General features: G+C 38.2%; 3 protein-coding genes across 9 annotated transcripts; 2 read left to right on the plus strand and 1 right to left on the minus strand.

The window, feature by feature from the left end:
- Positions 1–923: 923 nt before the first annotated feature.
- prrt2 (proline-rich transmembrane protein 2) lies at positions 924–5,218 on the plus strand. 2 transcript variants are annotated; one of them, XM_027021848.3, is made up of 5 exons: positions 924–1,114; positions 1,894–2,181; positions 3,297–3,607; positions 3,764–3,893; positions 4,585–5,218. In XM_027021848.3, exons 2-5 carry the CDS (start codon positions 1,965–1,967, stop codon positions 4,599–4,601), a joined length of 675 nt encoding a protein of 224 aa, XP_026877649.2. In that variant the 5' UTR covers positions 924–1,114; positions 1,894–1,964; the 3' UTR covers positions 4,602–5,218. The 2 variants fall into 2 exon arrangements, with proteins under 2 accessions (XP_026877649.2, XP_026877650.2); XM_027021849.3 differs by having other exon boundaries at positions 1,894–2,178.
- A 2,644-nt stretch (positions 5,219–7,862) lies between these two features.
- cep55l (centrosomal protein 55 like) lies at positions 7,863–15,336 on the plus strand. Of its 5 annotated transcripts, none has more exons than XM_027021876.3 (9): positions 7,863–7,992; positions 8,196–8,401; positions 8,866–9,138; positions 12,922–12,966; positions 13,094–13,244; positions 13,608–13,927; positions 14,146–14,217; positions 14,505–14,630; positions 14,754–15,336. In XM_027021876.3, exons 2-9 carry the CDS (start codon positions 8,210–8,212, stop codon positions 14,970–14,972), a joined length of 1,398 nt encoding a protein of 465 aa, XP_026877677.1. In that variant the 5' UTR covers positions 7,863–7,992; positions 8,196–8,209; the 3' UTR covers positions 14,973–15,336. The 5 variants fall into 5 exon arrangements, with proteins under 5 accessions (XP_026877677.1, XP_026877678.1, XP_081553487.1 ...); XM_027021877.3 differs by having other exon boundaries at positions 13,611–13,927; XM_081697361.1 differs by having other exon boundaries at positions 14,485–14,630; positions 14,754–14,894.
- Positions 15,337–15,872: 536 nt separating this feature from the next.
- rbp4 (retinol binding protein 4, plasma) lies at positions 15,873–17,690 on the minus strand. Of its 2 annotated transcripts, none has more exons than XM_027021880.3 (6): positions 17,540–17,690; positions 17,232–17,350; positions 16,990–17,126; positions 16,798–16,904; positions 16,329–16,541; positions 15,873–16,124 (listed from the first exon to the last, which is right to left on the minus strand). In XM_027021880.3, the coding sequence occupies exons 2-6, from the start codon at positions 17,331–17,333 to the stop codon at positions 16,108–16,110; spliced, it is 576 nt and encodes a 191-aa protein (XP_026877681.2). In that variant the 5' UTR covers positions 17,334–17,350; positions 17,540–17,690; the 3' UTR covers positions 15,873–16,107. The 2 variants fall into 2 exon arrangements, with proteins under 2 accessions (XP_026877681.2, XP_026877682.2); XM_027021881.3 differs by having other exon boundaries at positions 17,498–17,599.
- Positions 17,691–17,828: the final 138 nt, after the last annotated feature.

Below are 17,828 nucleotides of genomic sequence, written 5' to 3' on the forward strand. Positions count from 1 at the left end.
TCCCCATCCTTTTTTATTAGGGCATATAGCCTATTAATGGAAATGATGAGTCGTAGTGAATTACAATATATGCTAAATAAGCCCCTAGTTCCCGTATTTTCGTTGTATTAGTAGGCCCTACAGTAAGATTCGTTAGTTTGTTTCTTTGTAATAGGTTTCCATAGAGAGAAAACAGCTAAAACGTCTTACTAACAATATGGGAAAGTCTTATTGGAAGTAGAAAGTGCCCAGTAAGGAGCGCGAGAAATTAGTTTTTAGTTCATTGATTCTGTACTTTAACGTTTATTGATACGACGGAGCAGCTGCCGCCCGCACTACGCAAAATATATAGACCTAGCGCTAGTACAGAATTATCACTTATGCAAAGTTCCGTGTTTATGACCAGTAATGTGTGAGAAATGTGTGTCTAGTTCGTTTTTTAAATACTAAAATGTGCCGGTCGCAGTGGGACCATTTGCTTGCACTTGAGGGAATCCTACATGGAAAAGGACTGCGTGTTAATTGCAATGTTTTTGTAGTTATTGTGTTGTTTCAGTATGAGGCGCAAAAAGTATTACGCCCCGATGTCTCTGTTGCTGTCTTTAACGATGTTTATTCTGTCGTATCGTATGGTTCATTTTCAGAAATAACCACGGGGAAACAGTTTAATATATGAAATCATCCAACCCTTCTTGCATTTATGTTGTTTAATAACAAGTAATACTCGAATGTGTGATATGACCTCTGAACAAACCACTGACAAGGCGTCGATTTAATTTCCAAATTTGCTGAGTTTATTCTTCTCAGTTTCAGGTAATAATACGCCACTTTGGTGTTTCTTTCGATAAAGACATAGTGCTTCTCTGTCCGTTATGTTTATTAATTTCAACATCAATCCTGCCCCCTTTCTGATCTATTGCTTGCGTTGTGTCTCCAGCTGGGGATTTCGGGATGGGAATAGCCTGGGAACGTTATCCACCCTCGCTCAGTGCTTTACGTAGTGTTCCAAACCCAAACAAAGATGCGCACGCTGTCTGCAGTATGACTACTACTATTTACTACGGTTACGAGGGATATTTGTTTTTTCCTTTTGCAAAAGGGAGATCTGTAAGCGACTTGAATTGGACAGTGTAAGGTACGTGTATCCATGCCAACAGCACGTGATTCCATTTGGGGCTGGGGGGACAGGCGGTTCTTTGTCTTATTAATACAAAGGCAGTCATACCCAAACTTGTAATAGGACTCTGCATTATGCTGTGTAATTTTGGGTTTTCTATCTCCTTGTCTCATATATATTATTTCAGTTTATTTGCAAAAACGATCACAGCAATTTATTATGCTGTAGCTTATTCGTTACTCTCTCTTTCGTTCTTTTCACTGCCACTCTCCATTCACTCTCATTATCACCTTCATGTCTTTTAACCGTGGTTCCTTGGTTTTGCACTTTTATTCGGCACTTATTTTAATCAGTTATGATTCAGCCGTTTAAAGTCGAAAGTCTTGCAGGTTAAAAGATCAGTGCGTTTGTTTATTTAGTGCCCCAAAATTCATTCCCTATATCAGCTCGTTTATTTGCGATTTGTGAAACTAAAAACGCTATTAACGCTATTAATTAGCATCTTAATTGATACTTAAACTATCGAAAATAAAATCTTAGCAATTCCCCTCTTGAACCTCTTGTAATTAATACCTGCTAATCAGTCAGAAATGTATAGACATTCTAAAGCCCATGCTTATTACTGGAGGTTGTAATTTGCTGTTATTCAGGGAGGGTGATACAATTTGTTTCTGGCAGGTTGAGTGTGATGATGCATCTGATTACACATTCTGGATGACTTCAGTGGTAGCATTAATCATATCCAGCTCTAATCCTATGTTTGAAACAGAGTTCTTTTCCATATTTTCACCTCACAGACCAACAGGATTTCCCTCTGAGCTGCAAAGCCGTTCTTACCTCCTCCGTATTCTCTGTTGTCTCTGTGGACATGGCCCACCATAAGGCACTATCAGACTCATTGCTTGGTGCCCAGAATGAAGAGCCCATTGCCTCTCAACCAGAGGCACACAAGCAGGGCTATTCTGTCCATGCATCAGATTCCTTCCCTTGCCTGCGCCCCCTCAATTTGTCCCAGCAAGCCCAGGAAGAAGCACGCCGCCCTGGAGAGGTCATCGTTGTCATCAAAGAGAAGACTGAGAATGGTAGTAGGTCAATTTTAATTCAGTGGGAACTTCTTCAGTTGGAGTGCAAAATCTTTAATCACATTTCCTTTGTGGACAGAGCATTTATATGCATGTTTGTTTTTTGTTTGTTTTTTAAAAGTCCTACAGCATTTGGGTACAGGGACCTGGTCATCTACAAATGGTATAAAATGGAGTGAGATTAACCAGGAAACATTTTGATGATTAAATTTCAAATATATTTATTCACATTGTCAGCTATGTGAATAATTGAATACATGAAAAAGAATATGTGAGTATATAACAATTGCACAAATGTTTTCCAACCCTACAATCTTTTGTTGAATGATTATGTTTAAAGGCTGATAATAATGTGAGAAAAAAGCTAGATATTACAGAAAATTATATGTTAGTGCAATATCATGTTAGAAAACAGCATGTGTATGTAATGGACCAGCTATGGACTGAGTCAACAGTACAGAAGAATTGTATGTTCCTAAAAGCTAAATGTAACAATGATTACTGCAGGGTACACTTTGTTAGCTCTGCAGGTCTGATTCCATAAGAACGTTTTAGGACAATGTGAAGTACTATAACTAATCTACAGTTCATTTTAAGTGACATTCTTCTTTGTGAGTACCCATTTTATCTTTGTATGATGATGTAGGTGCAGTTGTTCATACAGAAGACAGCAGAGTTTCATAATTTCATTTTTAGAATGTTATGTTGAAGTACTTAACAATGGAGTATTATGGGACTCAATAATTCTTTTTCTGTTTTCAATACAGTCCAGAAGAAGAGTGTGTGTGGGAATTATCTTAATGTAATTAAATGTCACATTCTAATTAAAATGGCTGAGGGCTGGTATGGGGTATTTATTTTTGTTGGGTGGATCATTAAAGTTTTATTTTAAGATCCAGAAATGCCAGGGCAGTTTTCTCTCACTTTTGGCTGGGGAAGAGTGCATGGTCATACAAATCAAACTGGTCTCAGATCAGTTTGAGGTGAGAAGTATCAAATGTCCAGCTGAGGAGAACATGATCGACATGATCGTCTTTCCAAGTGAATCTTCTGTGAATCAATGCAGAAATACACCTTTGAATAGATATAATTTCTTTTTTCCCCATATATCTCTGCAGGTCATGGGCTCTTCTCTTCCCTAACACAAGATAAATTGTCAACACTTAGTCTCTCATCTCCACCCCGGCGTCATCACTCCGTACCCTATGCACGTCCTCCTCCACTGGGTCATACACGAATGGCCAGCAGGTCCAGCTCCATAGCCTATACGGCATTCTCATCCCGTCCCTCAATCTCACGCCACTCCAGCTTGGCCACCAACCCGCCGCTGGGCTGCTCCAAACCCAAGGACTACCTAGTCCTGGCCATCATTGCCTGCTTCTGCCCTGTCTGGCCAGTCAACATTGTGGCGTTTGTCTACTCTGTCATGGTGAGTGAGGACGGAAAAGGGGCAGTTAAATTTTGTTTGGGATTAGTGTTAAGGCAATATACAATTATATTAATCTACTGTGATGTTGCTCTGGTTTTTTGATAATAGTGTTGACACTGAGTGTAATGGGGCTTACTTTTTTCTGTTTGCGTTTAGTCTCGAAACAGTCTGGAACAAGGGAACATTGATGGAGCCAGGCGGCTTGGTCAGGTTGCCAAGCTACTTTCCACTGTGTCAGTCATGGGTGGAGTTGTCATTATTGTGGCCTGTGTTGTAAATCTGACAAGTAAGTGACCTTTGCCTGAAGGCCCAGTTTTCCCAGTGCCACTGTCTCTCTATTTGTGTCTCTGCTTTTATTGCTCTCTCATACATACTGTGCAAATAATCAGCTTGCCATGGTGCCATTATGCTTTTTCTGTGCTTGCAAAAGTATTTCAGTATTTCAGTTACATTTAATACAACCAGCTATTCAAACAGAACCATGAAGTCGATCATGAACTAAAATCATATCATGGTTACATTTAGATTTACATTTACGGCATTTAGCAGAAACTCTTATCCAGAGTGACTTACAAAAGTGCTTTGTTATTTACTCATAGAATACATCCTAGCCAGTATAGTAGGTTAGAGTCCAAGATAGCAATGAACTAGAATACTGTAGAAATACAGGGATTACTGCTGATGCCTAAAAATACAAAATACATAAGGTCTATCTTAAACAATGATAAGTAATAAACAATAAGTACTTGAGTTTGTTAGACATCATCAGTGTAATAAACAATACTCTACAATAAGTATTAGTTTAGTTAGTCAATATAGGAGCAGGGTCAGTGGTCAGTGGTTATTGAAGTAGGATACTAATATTGTTGTTTTTTTGTTTTTTTTTTATTCAAGCAGAGAAATTATTTTACCTGTTAACTCGAAATTTTCTGTCATTGTTTTAATTTTCTTTTAATTGTCTGTGTGTACTTTTGCAGTTAATGTGAAATCCTGAGTTAAACCTTTGCCTTGGAGTCCAACTTCACATCATACCCCTGATTGGAAGACCATGGCCTAAACAGTCTGATTTCACTCTCTTTCTTAACACAATCTTAGCTAATCTGTTAATTAATAAGATGACACCTGTCATATTTTTTAATGCTGTAATTAATGTAACTGATGAAAGATCTCGTAAAGCTGAATTAATCCTCAAACACCACCACAAGAAATGGGAGCAAAAATACAATTTCTGGTCATGTCTGGTCTGTCATGCCACAGTTAGGATTATTTTATTGGGGTTATTTTTAGATCTCCAAAAAGTGTTTGTTGTATTAAACAAATTTCCACTCTTTAGTACAAAAGTGAAACAGCATGGCCAATATATTGCAGAGGCAAAACTAAAATGTGAAAGCAACCAGCAGTAAAAACTTTACTACTTAGTCCATTATTTGAGAAAAGCATCAATTGGCAGACAGATGATGAATGAGTACTGCAATATCAATGGAAGATCAAACAGCTGAGAAAAAAATACTGCAGTATGTTTCTTATTTGGGACAGACATAACAGCCCCAGATAGTGTCCTTGTAGTTTGAAGAGAGTTTGAAGAAGAGAAATATTGTATTTAAGTGCAAAGACATTTGGTAGCTGGATGGGCAGGCTTTGCTTTTCATTGAACTTCATATTTTAAGACAAAGATTAACTAATTCTGAAATGTTGGGTGGGAGAGAAAAAAACTCACAAATGAAAATTGTGATACATTTTTAATGCTTTCTTTTTGATGTGAGGAACAAGTATGTTGTAAGGTCATGGGCCACATAGGTGGGTAACATCTTACTTTTTGCAGCACTGTCTAATGTGTCCTGACAGTCATATATTAGAGCAATGATTGAACATTTTCCCTGAATATTTGTTTAATCTCATTATTGAGAATTTACCACTATACAAACAAGAAAAGTGGTTGTCAATTAAAATAAATATTGTAATAATAAGGATAAGGATATTTGTATGTGCTTTAACATTTTAATTGAAACGGAAAAATGATCCACTTTCAGATAGAAAAGTATGAAAGTATTTAAACTGAAATGTTAGGTCTTTTGTATGACACAATATCCCTTATGTGTATTTGTTTTTTAAACATTGACATTATATGCTGTGATCTTTTGTACTGAAAAATATTGTAGAGTTTATATGTAAACACTTTGTCACATTTGAACTATCCATCACATTTTAGCCTCATGTTACATATTAAACAAAAGTATTTATTTAATCTTTTTTTAACTAATGACAATGTTGAGGTCTGTTGCAGGTGGGAATTAACATTTGTCTTGCTTTCTAAGTAAATATTGAAGTAGTTATTGCATTGTATAACGCAAATGTATTTCCAAAATGAATTTTCTTTTTGTTGCTACAATAGCATATACATTGAGGTATACGTCTTTCTGAAAGGAAAAAAATAAACTGTTGTAACTATATGATGTAAAGCTTGGGATGTGGTGTGATTCTTGTGGACTCCTCATTTGTTTGTGGGAATAGTAATAATATATTTGGTTTGGCTAGGGACACTGTTGGCCTTCTATGAGGCACAAAATTAGGATGGACGTATTGAACTTAGGGGGGTGTTGGGGGTGGGGTGGAGAATGAGGAGGAGAGAGACAGCTGTGATGGGTAGACACTTTGCGACCCGAAAGAGACACCGTGCCTTTTATTCCCCTTGATTAATAAAATTGGAGCTCAACTCTCACTCCTGTTTTCTGAGCTTCCTTTCTGGTTGAACTACCACAAAGGTATATCAACCTCTATTAGTAGCCTATATAAGATGTAACAACATTAAGGAATATGAAAAAGTACCAAAGAGCTGATGCTGTGGCGTCTAATCCATCTAACCCATTGGTGGCATTTCTTCAAATTACCAAGTGAGAAGGAACATGTTATGAACAATTAGGGACCCACAAAACTGATGAATTTTCATATTCTAGAAATCCTGCACAATTATGTGCTAAATACAACACCATAATCACTTCAAGAGCTGTACCTTAAAAGTTACAGAAATTGTTTTTGTTCTTTGTGCTTTATCCCATTTATGAAATTCAATGTTTCCCCATTTATGAAATTCAATGTGACATGTATAACTCGATAATAGTGGTGGTTTCTAATCTATATGCAGGAAAAGTTGTATTGCAAGACTTTCTGATAAGCCGCCACATGATTTTTCCTCAAGTGACCTCAGAGCAGCTAGGCTATCTATTGTTATACATATATGGCTATGTTTGGGAAAGCTTACTAAATACTGTATACTGCACTCAGTATAAAAGGTATACTGCATACTGGTCACATAGTAGTATGCAGTATAGTATCCACTATGTGACAAACACAACCCATGCTACTTTGGAAAGATTTTACAACACCGTTGTATGACAGGATGCAGTAAACCATGATGACGATAGTTCTGATCACGCGCTGGTATATTCGACAAGGGTAGCATATCATCGGGGTATCTCTTGCATACTGTAAAAAATTGCTTTGGTTGCATACTGCCTACGGCATACAGATTTAGGGCCTAGTCAGTACACGAGTTGTATGTAGTAGGCTATCAGGAATCATTAGTGTGTTAGTAGTTGCTCTTCCATTCAAGTGAGTGTTTGCAAAAAATTGCTTTATCATTTAAAAATGTTTATAGATAAGAAACATTTGTAACATTTTAAGATAAAATTTTATGGACCATTTCTGTTTCCATTACCTATATTGACATTGACAATATAGGTCATGGAAACATTATGGATGGAAACAGGGTGTGTGTGTGTGTGTGTGAGTGAAAGAGAGAGAGAGAGAGAGAGAGAGAGAGAGAGAGAGAGAGAGAGCGCGCGCGAGAGAGAAATGCAGAGCTCTATTAACCTGTAATGTTATAAATGTTGTTTAGCAGAGTACTGTGCAGAGCAAACCCCACAGTCCTAAAGGAATCCCACTACAATGACTTTGTCTAAACCGAAAATATTAAAGAACCTAACATTTTTAACATTCTATTATATATGTCAGAATGTACAGTAACAGTACTTTCTAACATTCAGAAACATGTGCCTTCCCACTGATTTCCAAATTTACGCATTGAAGTCATGATGAGAGTAAAATTTTGTCCGTGTTCTAGCACTTTCTGGGATCGCCACTTTTTTTCCACAAAGTAATGAAATCTTAGTGCGAATCTGCTTGAAAACACGAGGTACGCGAACACACCCACGTTTAAAACACTCCGGATGTGACGCAGGATGCGGCGCCGTGTTTAAATTTCTTTTCAACAAGGAAGTGTAAGACGTAAACCGTTTCTATTACGGTGTTAGCTAACCCAGCTACCTTTATTATCTTTATTATGCTGTAGCGGTCTGGATATTCACAAATAAACAAACAGCGTAGTTGTAAGTGATGTCAATATTTTTGTTAACCAAAACATTATTTATTTATTTACGTTAGTTAGCTAGCTAGCCACCACCCTTCATAGTTTATAGATAGTAGGTTAGGTTAGGATATGATAACTAGCTGACAACTTCGACCATGCAGCGGTGAGAAAGAAGTTCGAGACTCAAAAAAATGTTTGTTAACTAGGAAATCTGCTTTTCAGGGGACCCTCCAGAGATGGCAACCAAAGGAGCCAAAGAAATGATTGTAAATAAACTAGGATTTAAAAGCAGCACCCCAAAGTCTGTGGAAGCTGAACTAGAGAAAGTAAAAAAGGAAAATACCCAACTGAAGAAAAATTTGGATGAAATGTCTAAACAAAAACTTAGATCCCCATGTCCTGATTCGGATAAATCCAAGCTTATGGAGGTGAGGCGCTGTGTTTTGTACCTGCACCCTGATCATCATTAGTCTTATTGTGAGATATTGATTAGAAACGATATCTGCACGCGCTGAACAATACCGTGGAAGTATAAGCCACATTATATAATCATATGGCAGGTACCCGTGGTAAACAGTACTGTGTTTTATGTCTGTCTTCGGTCTTACTTATTTTGCGTCGTGACTCCACAGCCTGTATCATAGACTGTAAAAACAAACACATTTTTTTCTAATTCACCCCTTTTTCTCATTTCTTGTGTTACCCCTGTGTGGGTTCCTTGGCTGCGCTTTTCATGTCTTCTCTTCCCATATGTATATATACACTATACATGTTTGATTTTGGCTGGGCTTTGAGGTGATGATCATCTTTGGTTTAAGGTCACTTGGTTGTCAGATACATTCAACTGATTATCCTTTTTCTCCCTACACAATTGATTTAATTTTTGCAATAGAGGATTGTGTCACTGGAAATGCTGAGGGAGAGGAATTCACAGCAGTTGCTGGCGAAGGACCAGGAGATAAGCTCTCTGAGCCGACAGCTAGCTGCCAAAGGTGGCGAGGTAGTGGTTTCCTTGCAGAAACAGCTGGAGCAGAGCAGAAAAGAAGCAGAGCAGAGAGAGAAACTCTTCCAGGCCCTCTCACAGGAGACGGAGGACCTGAAAAACAAGTTGGCGGCTGCAGCCAAGAGGTGCCAAACACTTGGGAAACATGTGACTGATGTACAGGTGAGCGACTTCCTGCATACTATAACTGGCTCAGCTGAGGATTTTTCATTCCACTAATTGTGTATTGCTTTCAATAGAGACATATTCATGTTTTATTAGCTACATCAGTACTGCATTCTTTATGTAGGTCATTCACAACATTTAGGTGACACTTTTATCTAAAGTGACTTACAATTATGACTGAGTACAACTTGAGCAATTGAGGGTTAAGTGCCTTGCTCAGGGACCCAACTTTGCAGTGGTGGGGCTTGAACCAGCAGCCATCCAATTATACCACTGCCCTGTGTTCAGGTGTACAGATTTAAATACTTGTTCTTTTAACACATTTTTTAGCCTGCTAAAGCTGCACTTTGACATGAGTCTGACATCATTTTTTTTCCTTTTAAAATAGGAAATACTGAAACATGATCATTTACACTTTTAATTATTTGGCGGTATTTATTTTGTAATGGTATACATTATGGTATCATGATACAACAGTATTTACAATAACTGAGATATTTTCAAAATGAAATATGTATAATGTTAATAATACACATGATAATATGTAAATAATCCAGGTCAGTAACTAAGGTAGAGGTTAGGCTTTAGGTATCCTTTGTTTATCCATTCATCTGGTTGCCATTTCACTATCCTTTAGTGTAATTTGACAGAGCATCAGAACAAACAAATTTTTAAAAAGCACAAGATTAATACCATAAACAATTACAAAGCCAGGGAGCATCTGAGGTAGTATAACAAAGACAACAAAAACAGACATAATTAGAACAAGCTAGCAGGTGGTCAAAAACAAACAAGGAGTAATCAGACAACATAACATAACAGCTATGAGCTAGGACAGATGTTTAGTGCATCACAAAGAGATACGTTTTCAGTTCAGTTTTGAACGATGCAATGGATGAGCAATCATGCCAATACTGAGGCAGAGGATTTAAAAAAGTTTAGGAGCCACAGGCTTTCACCTCAGGACGAAAACCTGAATTTACAAACAGCTAATAGCCATGTGCCAGATGAAGAAGCATACCTAAATGGGCAGGAGCTAGACCATGCATTGCTTTAAAGGTGATAAGTAATAATTTATACTGTATACGTGAAGCAATGAGCAACCAATGTAAATGGTGTAAAATAGGTGTGATTTACTTTATAAAAGTTTAGTGTGAGTGAGAACTCCTGGCGTCTGAATTTTGAATATATTGATGTTTATGGTTTTTGCAAGAAGACCAGTGAAAACTGAGATACAGTAATTCACATAAGTAATGAATGCAAGGACCAGAGTTTCAGCATCTTGATCCTTAAGCATGGCGTGCAGTATTATGTAGATGAAAGTGTGCAGATTTGGTAAGCATATTGGGAGTAAAGCAGAGCAAACAGTTGAACAGCATGCAAAGATTTATGGAATGGATACCTTGTGTGTCAGAGACTTGGGGGCAACTAACAATTATGAATTACAGTTATGACTGAATACAGTACGAGCAATTGAGGGTTAATTGAGGGCCTTGCTCAGGGACCCATGAGTGGTAACTTGGCATTGGTGGGGCTTGAACTGGCAACCTTCCGATTACAAGTTAACATTACAAAAAACGGTTTGGCGTTGATCCAGTTTTTTTTGGTTTATTTTTTTAGGTTTTTATTTATTTATTTATTTTAGCTCAATAACACATTTAATCAAGGATCTAGGTGCTAAATCAGGGGTGGACCTGTTAGTAACATAAACCTGGGTGTCATCAACATAACAGAAAACAGAGCCCATGCTAATGGATGAGAGCGTCTGCTAAATGCCATAAATGTAAATGTTGTGTAAATACTCCCATTTCCAGAAACTTCCCAGAAAAGGAAGATTGTAAATTGGTCTGTAGTTATCAAGATTAGATGTATCAAGGCTGGACTTCTTAAGGATAGGTGTTTGTAGCAGAACAATGCCAGACATTAAGAAGCATTTATTAAGTTTGGGATATGAAGTGCGATAACTGATGCCTATGCTTTGAGAAGTTAGGGCAGAACTTCTCTCAGAAGTAGAGAGGAAGCAGAGTTGGATTTATTGGTCAGTTGACAAATGGCAAGAGGGTCCATATTAGTAAAACTATTCAAACTTCCATAGAGTCTGCTTGGGATGCAGGCTTTACTGTGGAATTACCGAACGTGGATGTGATCACATAAGAAGAAGAGAAAAAATTATTATTTTTCAGGTTTTTATTAAAAGGTTTATAGCATATAGGATGTGAGGTGTGTTGAATTGTATCTGTTTGAACTTTATTATTTACTTTTACAGCATTTGGAAAACACTTTTTTCCAGCGTGACTTGCAGCTAATTATCAGTAGACAATATGTGTGTTCCCTGGAAATCAATCCTTGGTGGTGTTAGCACCTAGCTCTACCTGCTTTACAGGTGAGCTGCAGAAGTACTCATTGTAACTTCTGATCTTCAGTAAAAATAGGCCCAATGGCTACGGCAATGTAACTTATTTTATAATCTGTATTAATATAAATTGCATACCTCTAACTGGACCAGGAGGGCAAGAGCATGAATAATGGGATAAGGTAATAATGTATTCTGCCTCTGTGTCTCCGGTCTCATAATTTTGACATTGATGCTAACCATGAAAACATCAGAACTTGCATCCCAGCACACAAACTCTGCAATGGAGGATGCTGTTCTCTTCCATAGCACTTACAGTCTCTCTGGCACGAATCTTGGCACTCTTCTTAATGGTGCTTCTGTCACTCTGGATTTGACTTTGTTATTATTGGTATTTGCTGCGCTGCTAAAGACACTTTGAAATTTGAGCGGCCAGTTTCCATACTTCGCAATTCAAATGCATTTCAAACCACCTCCAAATGTGGACTAGTAATCAGATAGTTGCCAGTTAAAGCACCGCCATTGCTAAGTTACCAATCCTGGGCCCCTGAGTGAGGCCCTCAGATGCTCAAATTGTACTCAATCGCAGTTTTAAATCGCTTTGGATTAAAAAAAAGCCTGCTTAATGCCATAAATGTGTTTTTTTTGTTAATCTGGGCAGCAAAAACAAACAAACAATCAAAACTAGATATGATCTGGATATGCCAAAAATTAGATTTGACCTGTCAGTCTGAACATAGCCAAAATGCTTTGTCAATATCGGTGTGCCATCCTGAACATATGAAAATGTATTTTTGACATATTCCATATTCAGACTTATCCATTAGATGGCGCCAGTTTCACTCACCATTTTTACCTTGTCGTTGAGAACAATGTTCCGCTTCTTCTTTGTCTAGAATCTTCGCAGTAAACATCAAACCAATTTTCGATTTTTAATTTTTCACACACAGACACACAGACACACACACACACACACATACACACACTAATTCTAATTGAGCAATAGGTTAACCTTTTGAGGTTCGAATATCTGACAAGCTTATGGTGTTCGCTTTGTTGGTCTCAAGGTCAGGCTAACCACATCAGCAGATCTCTCAGTGCTTTGGACTAGCCTGGAGATTTTTGCTTTCTTTTCAGGCAGTTATGATCACTGATAGGTTTTAGGCAGGGATCAGACAAGGAGTTGCTTGGGTTCACCTTTTGAGTGAGAAGATCTTCCGCTGGTACAGGGCTTTTTAGAATATAAATCAAAAAATGGCTGCTTAGCATAGTGTTAATTCCACTCCTAGTGTTCCTATTATATATCATCTATTATATGTTGATCTTGTTCTTTTATTTTTAAGACTTGAGTAACCATGCATGTTTTTTGTTTTTTTTGGGATGTTTATATTTTATTTGATGAATCACATAATTTATGTAATAAACAGGCACCTTCAGGTGAGGTTGCAGTAATCCAGGAGCACCTGCGAGATGTGAGTCAACAAAGCATGGTTTTGATTCCCACATTTCCATCTCTGCTGCATTTGGAGCAGAGATGCATTCAAAAAGCAAACATGACATGACATGTTTTCTTCTCTTTCTCATGCCATTGTGTTCAAGGCCCTGGAGAAAAATCAGCACTGGTTGGTTTATGACCAGCAGAGAGAGACCTATGTTCAGGGGATCTTGGCCAGGATAACAGAGCTTGAACAGCAGCTAAACCAAGCCAAGCAAGCACTCCACCAACCTCATAAAGATGGCAGTTTGGAAGGTAGAAAGGGAAAAAAAACAATATGGCCTCAGATGAGTTATAAAGTCTAATGAGTTATAAAGTGTCATCTCACTCATGCTGTTTTAGCATAACATCAAATGATTCCTTCTGTGTATTGCAAGCCAATTTTTCTGTGACAACATCTTTCTATATAGCTGCAGCAGATGTGTGTTGTTATAGTGTGTGGTAGCATTGTTAAAAATAATGTTGGAGCTAGTGAGTGAAAGATTCCTCTACAGGTCATTAAATACTTGTGTTTCTCACCATTAAATTGCTCATCTTTTGACAGATTGTTTTTAGGCTGCTTATTTTGAGGTCAAGTCAGCGGTAATAACACTGATTGCATTTCATGTCACTATAAAGCAGGTCCACTGTCCCCGACTGCACAGAGGAACCCGGATGAGTTCCTTAAAGTGGCCCAGCAGGAGCTGGAGGAGGAGCGGGTGCAGGGCTTTCGTGTACGAGCTGAACTCAATGAGCTGAGGGCCAAGTATGAAGAGAGGACCCGAGAGATGATTCGCACCCAGGAGGAGCTCAAGGAGGAGCGGCAGAACAGTCGGCAGGCCTTGGGGGAGGAGAGGAAGCTGGCAACAGAACGTGCAGCTCGGCTGCAGAGTGAGATGGAGGTGGCCAGTGCCCGTTTGGAGGAGGAGAGGAAAAGGGTGACTGAGATGATGTCACAGGTAGTGTGGGGGTGGAGTAGGGTAGATGGGTCAGCTTGGCATGAGTTAAAGGAATGATGTGGCAAAAAAATTAAATTATTTACAAAAGTTATCAGTTACCTCAGTTTTAGTCCAGCCATGTGTTGTACTGTTAGTTATCATGGATAACCGGATGGTTTATAAAGTTGGCTAGCATGTTCGTGTCTTATGTACAAATCTAACCTTTTCTCCTTTGAAAGGTGAACCTACTTCAGAAATCCCTGTTGAACCAGCATGAGGAGCAAAAAAAGATTGCTGTTTTGGAAAAACAGGTGCTAGCTCTTACTTTGAACAATTTATTAAGTGATAGCTTGTTTATTGCACTTATCGTTGTCTGAAATAGGGCTTATGTATTTTGCACTTCAAGGCATCAGCATTGATCCGTATATTTCAACAGTATTCTAGTTCACTGATATATTGGACTCTAACCTACTGTACTGGCTAGGATGTATTCTATGAGTAAATGACAAAGCACTTTTGTAAGTCGCTCTGGATATGAGCATCTGCTAAATGCCATAAATGTCTAATAAACTTTAAAGCACTCACCTTCATTTGGCAGATCCAGTTGTCTACCAAAGATTTTGAGAATGAGAAACTGGACCGTCAGAGTCTACAGCACCAGCTTCACAAAGTGCTGAAGGAGCTTCGTAAAGCGAGAGATCAGATCACACGGTTGGAGTCCACAGTAAGTCTCTTCCAAACCCTTCGTATATCTTTGTTTGATGTAAGGCTAATACTGATAAATTACACTTTGGCATTTTGCCATGCTTAATTAAAGAGAAAGCAAATGTTTGGTACATCCATTCAGAAACAGCAACGTGAAACTCGATTCTCTGAGCCCAGCTCATATGAAAAACTGGACAGGGGGAGGCTGACCATTCATGACCACATCCTGAACCCTACATCCCCAATGAAAGGTCCCGGCACACTGGATGAGAGCATCCTGGAGTGTCCCAACTGCCGGGCGTTGTACCCCACCAGTCAGCACAGAGAGCTTCTCGCACATCTGGACTACTGCTTCAACTAAGACTTCCTAACAAAAAGGGAATAATGATAATCTGCCTATGACTTTTTTCTTGATTAGAATTTTATATTTTTGTATTTGTTTTATCCTGCTTGACATTACAAAGAAATTTCTCAGTATTTTTAAGATAAATCACTGGTGGTGTAGACATTCTTTTGGGTATTCATGAAAGGATTTAGTGGTGCATTTATGTGACGCATATTTAAGGAAGATATTAATTTATGATTGTTGTAGCATCTTCATAAACAGTCTCGGGCTCACTTGTGCATATTTTCATTTTATTATACAAACCCTTGTTTTGAACACAGTAAACTCAAAAGATCATGATTCATTTTTGTGATCAGCTTTTTTTTTTTTTTTTTTTCAATATCATGTCCACTTTTTTTTTCCTTCCCAACCTACAATGTAACAAGGATTCAAAAAACATTTCTGAATCCTTGAATTAGATTGCATTTGTAATTGCTTAATTTACACCTATTTAAAGTAATTAGTGTGACTGCTGTTGTCAGGGCAGAATGCAGCAAGACATTCTTTAACACGGCGGGCTGGGGGGGCATGCCCATGTGGAGGGCCTGCAGAGTAACCAGTTAGAAAGTTTCTGTCAAGACACCCAACTTTCAATTTCATTGCTTTAGCTACTGTACGTTTTTTATACACGTTAGTACAGGGTTGCCTATTGTGGTTTATATTATTCACACCAGAACAAAATGTTCAGACTTGCCCTATAAATCAAGTCACAAGAGCAAGTTGAAACAGCTGTGCTGTCATAAGTGCTGTGTTCATTAGTCTGTTCAAAACAAAAAACAAAACAAAACACTCCTGAGGTCATAAATTTGTTCTCTTACACTTCCAAAACCATAAGTGCTTGTATCCTGGTTCTATCCATTTATATAACAATGGCAGTTATATTCAGCAAGAGCATTTTATTTTAATAAGTAGCTTAAATTACATCATGTAACCATAGCACACTGGTAACATTATTTGTGTTCAAATTTTCAGTCCTTAACTTTTTCTCTTACACTTAGCATTTGTCATGCAGATATTGGATTGTGTTTAAACGAATATCTTTATTTACATGTATACTAGACACAAGAAATGTAAAAGTTTACATTATTGGTTCTTCTTCAGCAGATCCATTTCAGGCCTCGCAGAAACCTTCAAAGACAAACAAAGAGGGAATCAGAGTTATTGTGTTATACATAAAGTTATATTGTTATCATTAAGTCATATTTCAGTGTTTATGCCATCTGGTTATAGGAATGTTGATGTTATTGTTAGAAAATGCTATGATTTATACTTTTGTTCAGTAATTTTATTAAGATATAAAACTGTTTACCAAAGTGGGGAAAAAAAAAGTACCATTGTGTGTGACCCGTCTGTATTTGCCCAGGAGGCATAAATCCCGCTTCTTCGAGGTCACAATCTGCTGGTCTTCGGGCCTTAAGCCGGTAGGGTGACGAGAGAAAATGAAGGAGTAACCATCCAGGCAGGTTCCGTCAGCATCCACCTCTCTGCAGGCATAGTGGATTGCATAGTTGTCATAGTCGGTGTCGATGATCCAGTGGTCGTCATCTGTTGAGATGGTCGCAAATAAGACAAGGTGCTCGTTATACTGTGTTTAGAATGGAGTAGGGTAGGTTGAGTAGTATAAAGATTATGGTCTATGAAATCTTCATTTATCACAAACATTGAAAGGTATATTTTTGTACTGTAGCACTCCTAGGAGAGAAGCAGCATTATACATGATGTATGCGATTATTTCTCATATTCCAACAAACGGGTTTAAAAATACATACTGTCACATATAAACATGTCTAGTTTGGCTTACACCCAGTCTGGAGGTATGCCGTGGCACCCCAGTATCTGAGCTTGAACTTGGCTGGGTCTGATGACTTCTCCAAAGTGGAGAACATTTGGGCACATGTCTCCCAGTTGCTAAAGTGTGAAATCATAAAGAAAACTTTCAACTTGCATAAGGAGTTGCACCAAATATAACATTCGAAAGACATTTTGAATTTACTTCAGAATGATCACTCTGCCAACAGCAGTGGCTGTCATTTTGCCATCGTCTTCCACTTTGTAATTGGCAACAACATTGTCTAGAAGAAAAAGTCCTACTGGGTCTTTCTTGGCAACAGCATACCACCTTCCTTGAAACTGAGATGAATAGAGTACAGCAAGAGGAAACCCTCATACAAAGTGCTTTTGGTAAAGAGTGCACAAAGACAACCAGTTAGATTTTTAAAATAAATTTTTACTTACTCTGTATTTGTCAAAGTTCTCTTTGACATGGATGTTGCTAACCAGACAGTCTTGTGCCCAGCCTGTGGCCAGGAAACAAAGAGCCACAAAGAGCCCCAGCATGCTGCTGTCTGCTGGATCTGAAAAACAGGGCCAAAAGTCAGCAGTAAGAGGCGTTTCTGAAAGCGGCAGTTAAATAGGATCCACGCAGAGCACTGCAGAATAGATTCCCTCTCCCCATTTATTCTCATTTGTCTTTGAAGAAAGAAGAGTATCTTACTACATACTTTTTTTCTGAGAATAGTGAGAGCTTGTCGAACACACTGTACCTTTTCAGACTTTACTGGCAGAGTATAAAGGCAGGACTGTGGGTTGTTTGTTGGACTGAGTTTATATAGGATGTGTCTTCTGCAAGCAATTTCACAATCCCACCCAGAGACCTTAAACTCTGGTCCCCAGCATTTCACTCATTGGTCAGGATTTTTTTTGCATAATTGAGTCTCATATCTGACAATGTTGTGGAGTTAACCTCTGCACCTTCTCAAAATGTATTGTGTAACTAGGGTAAATCTAAAAAAATATCTACATATACCACAGATAGCCTCATTATTTTTGCTG

Source organism: Electrophorus electricus, chromosome 15, assembly GCF_041902795.1.
Source record: "Electrophorus electricus isolate QZ-2024a chromosome 15, ASM4190279v1, whole genome shotgun sequence".
NCBI lineage: Eukaryota > Metazoa > Chordata > Actinopteri > Gymnotiformes > Gymnotidae > Electrophorus > Electrophorus electricus.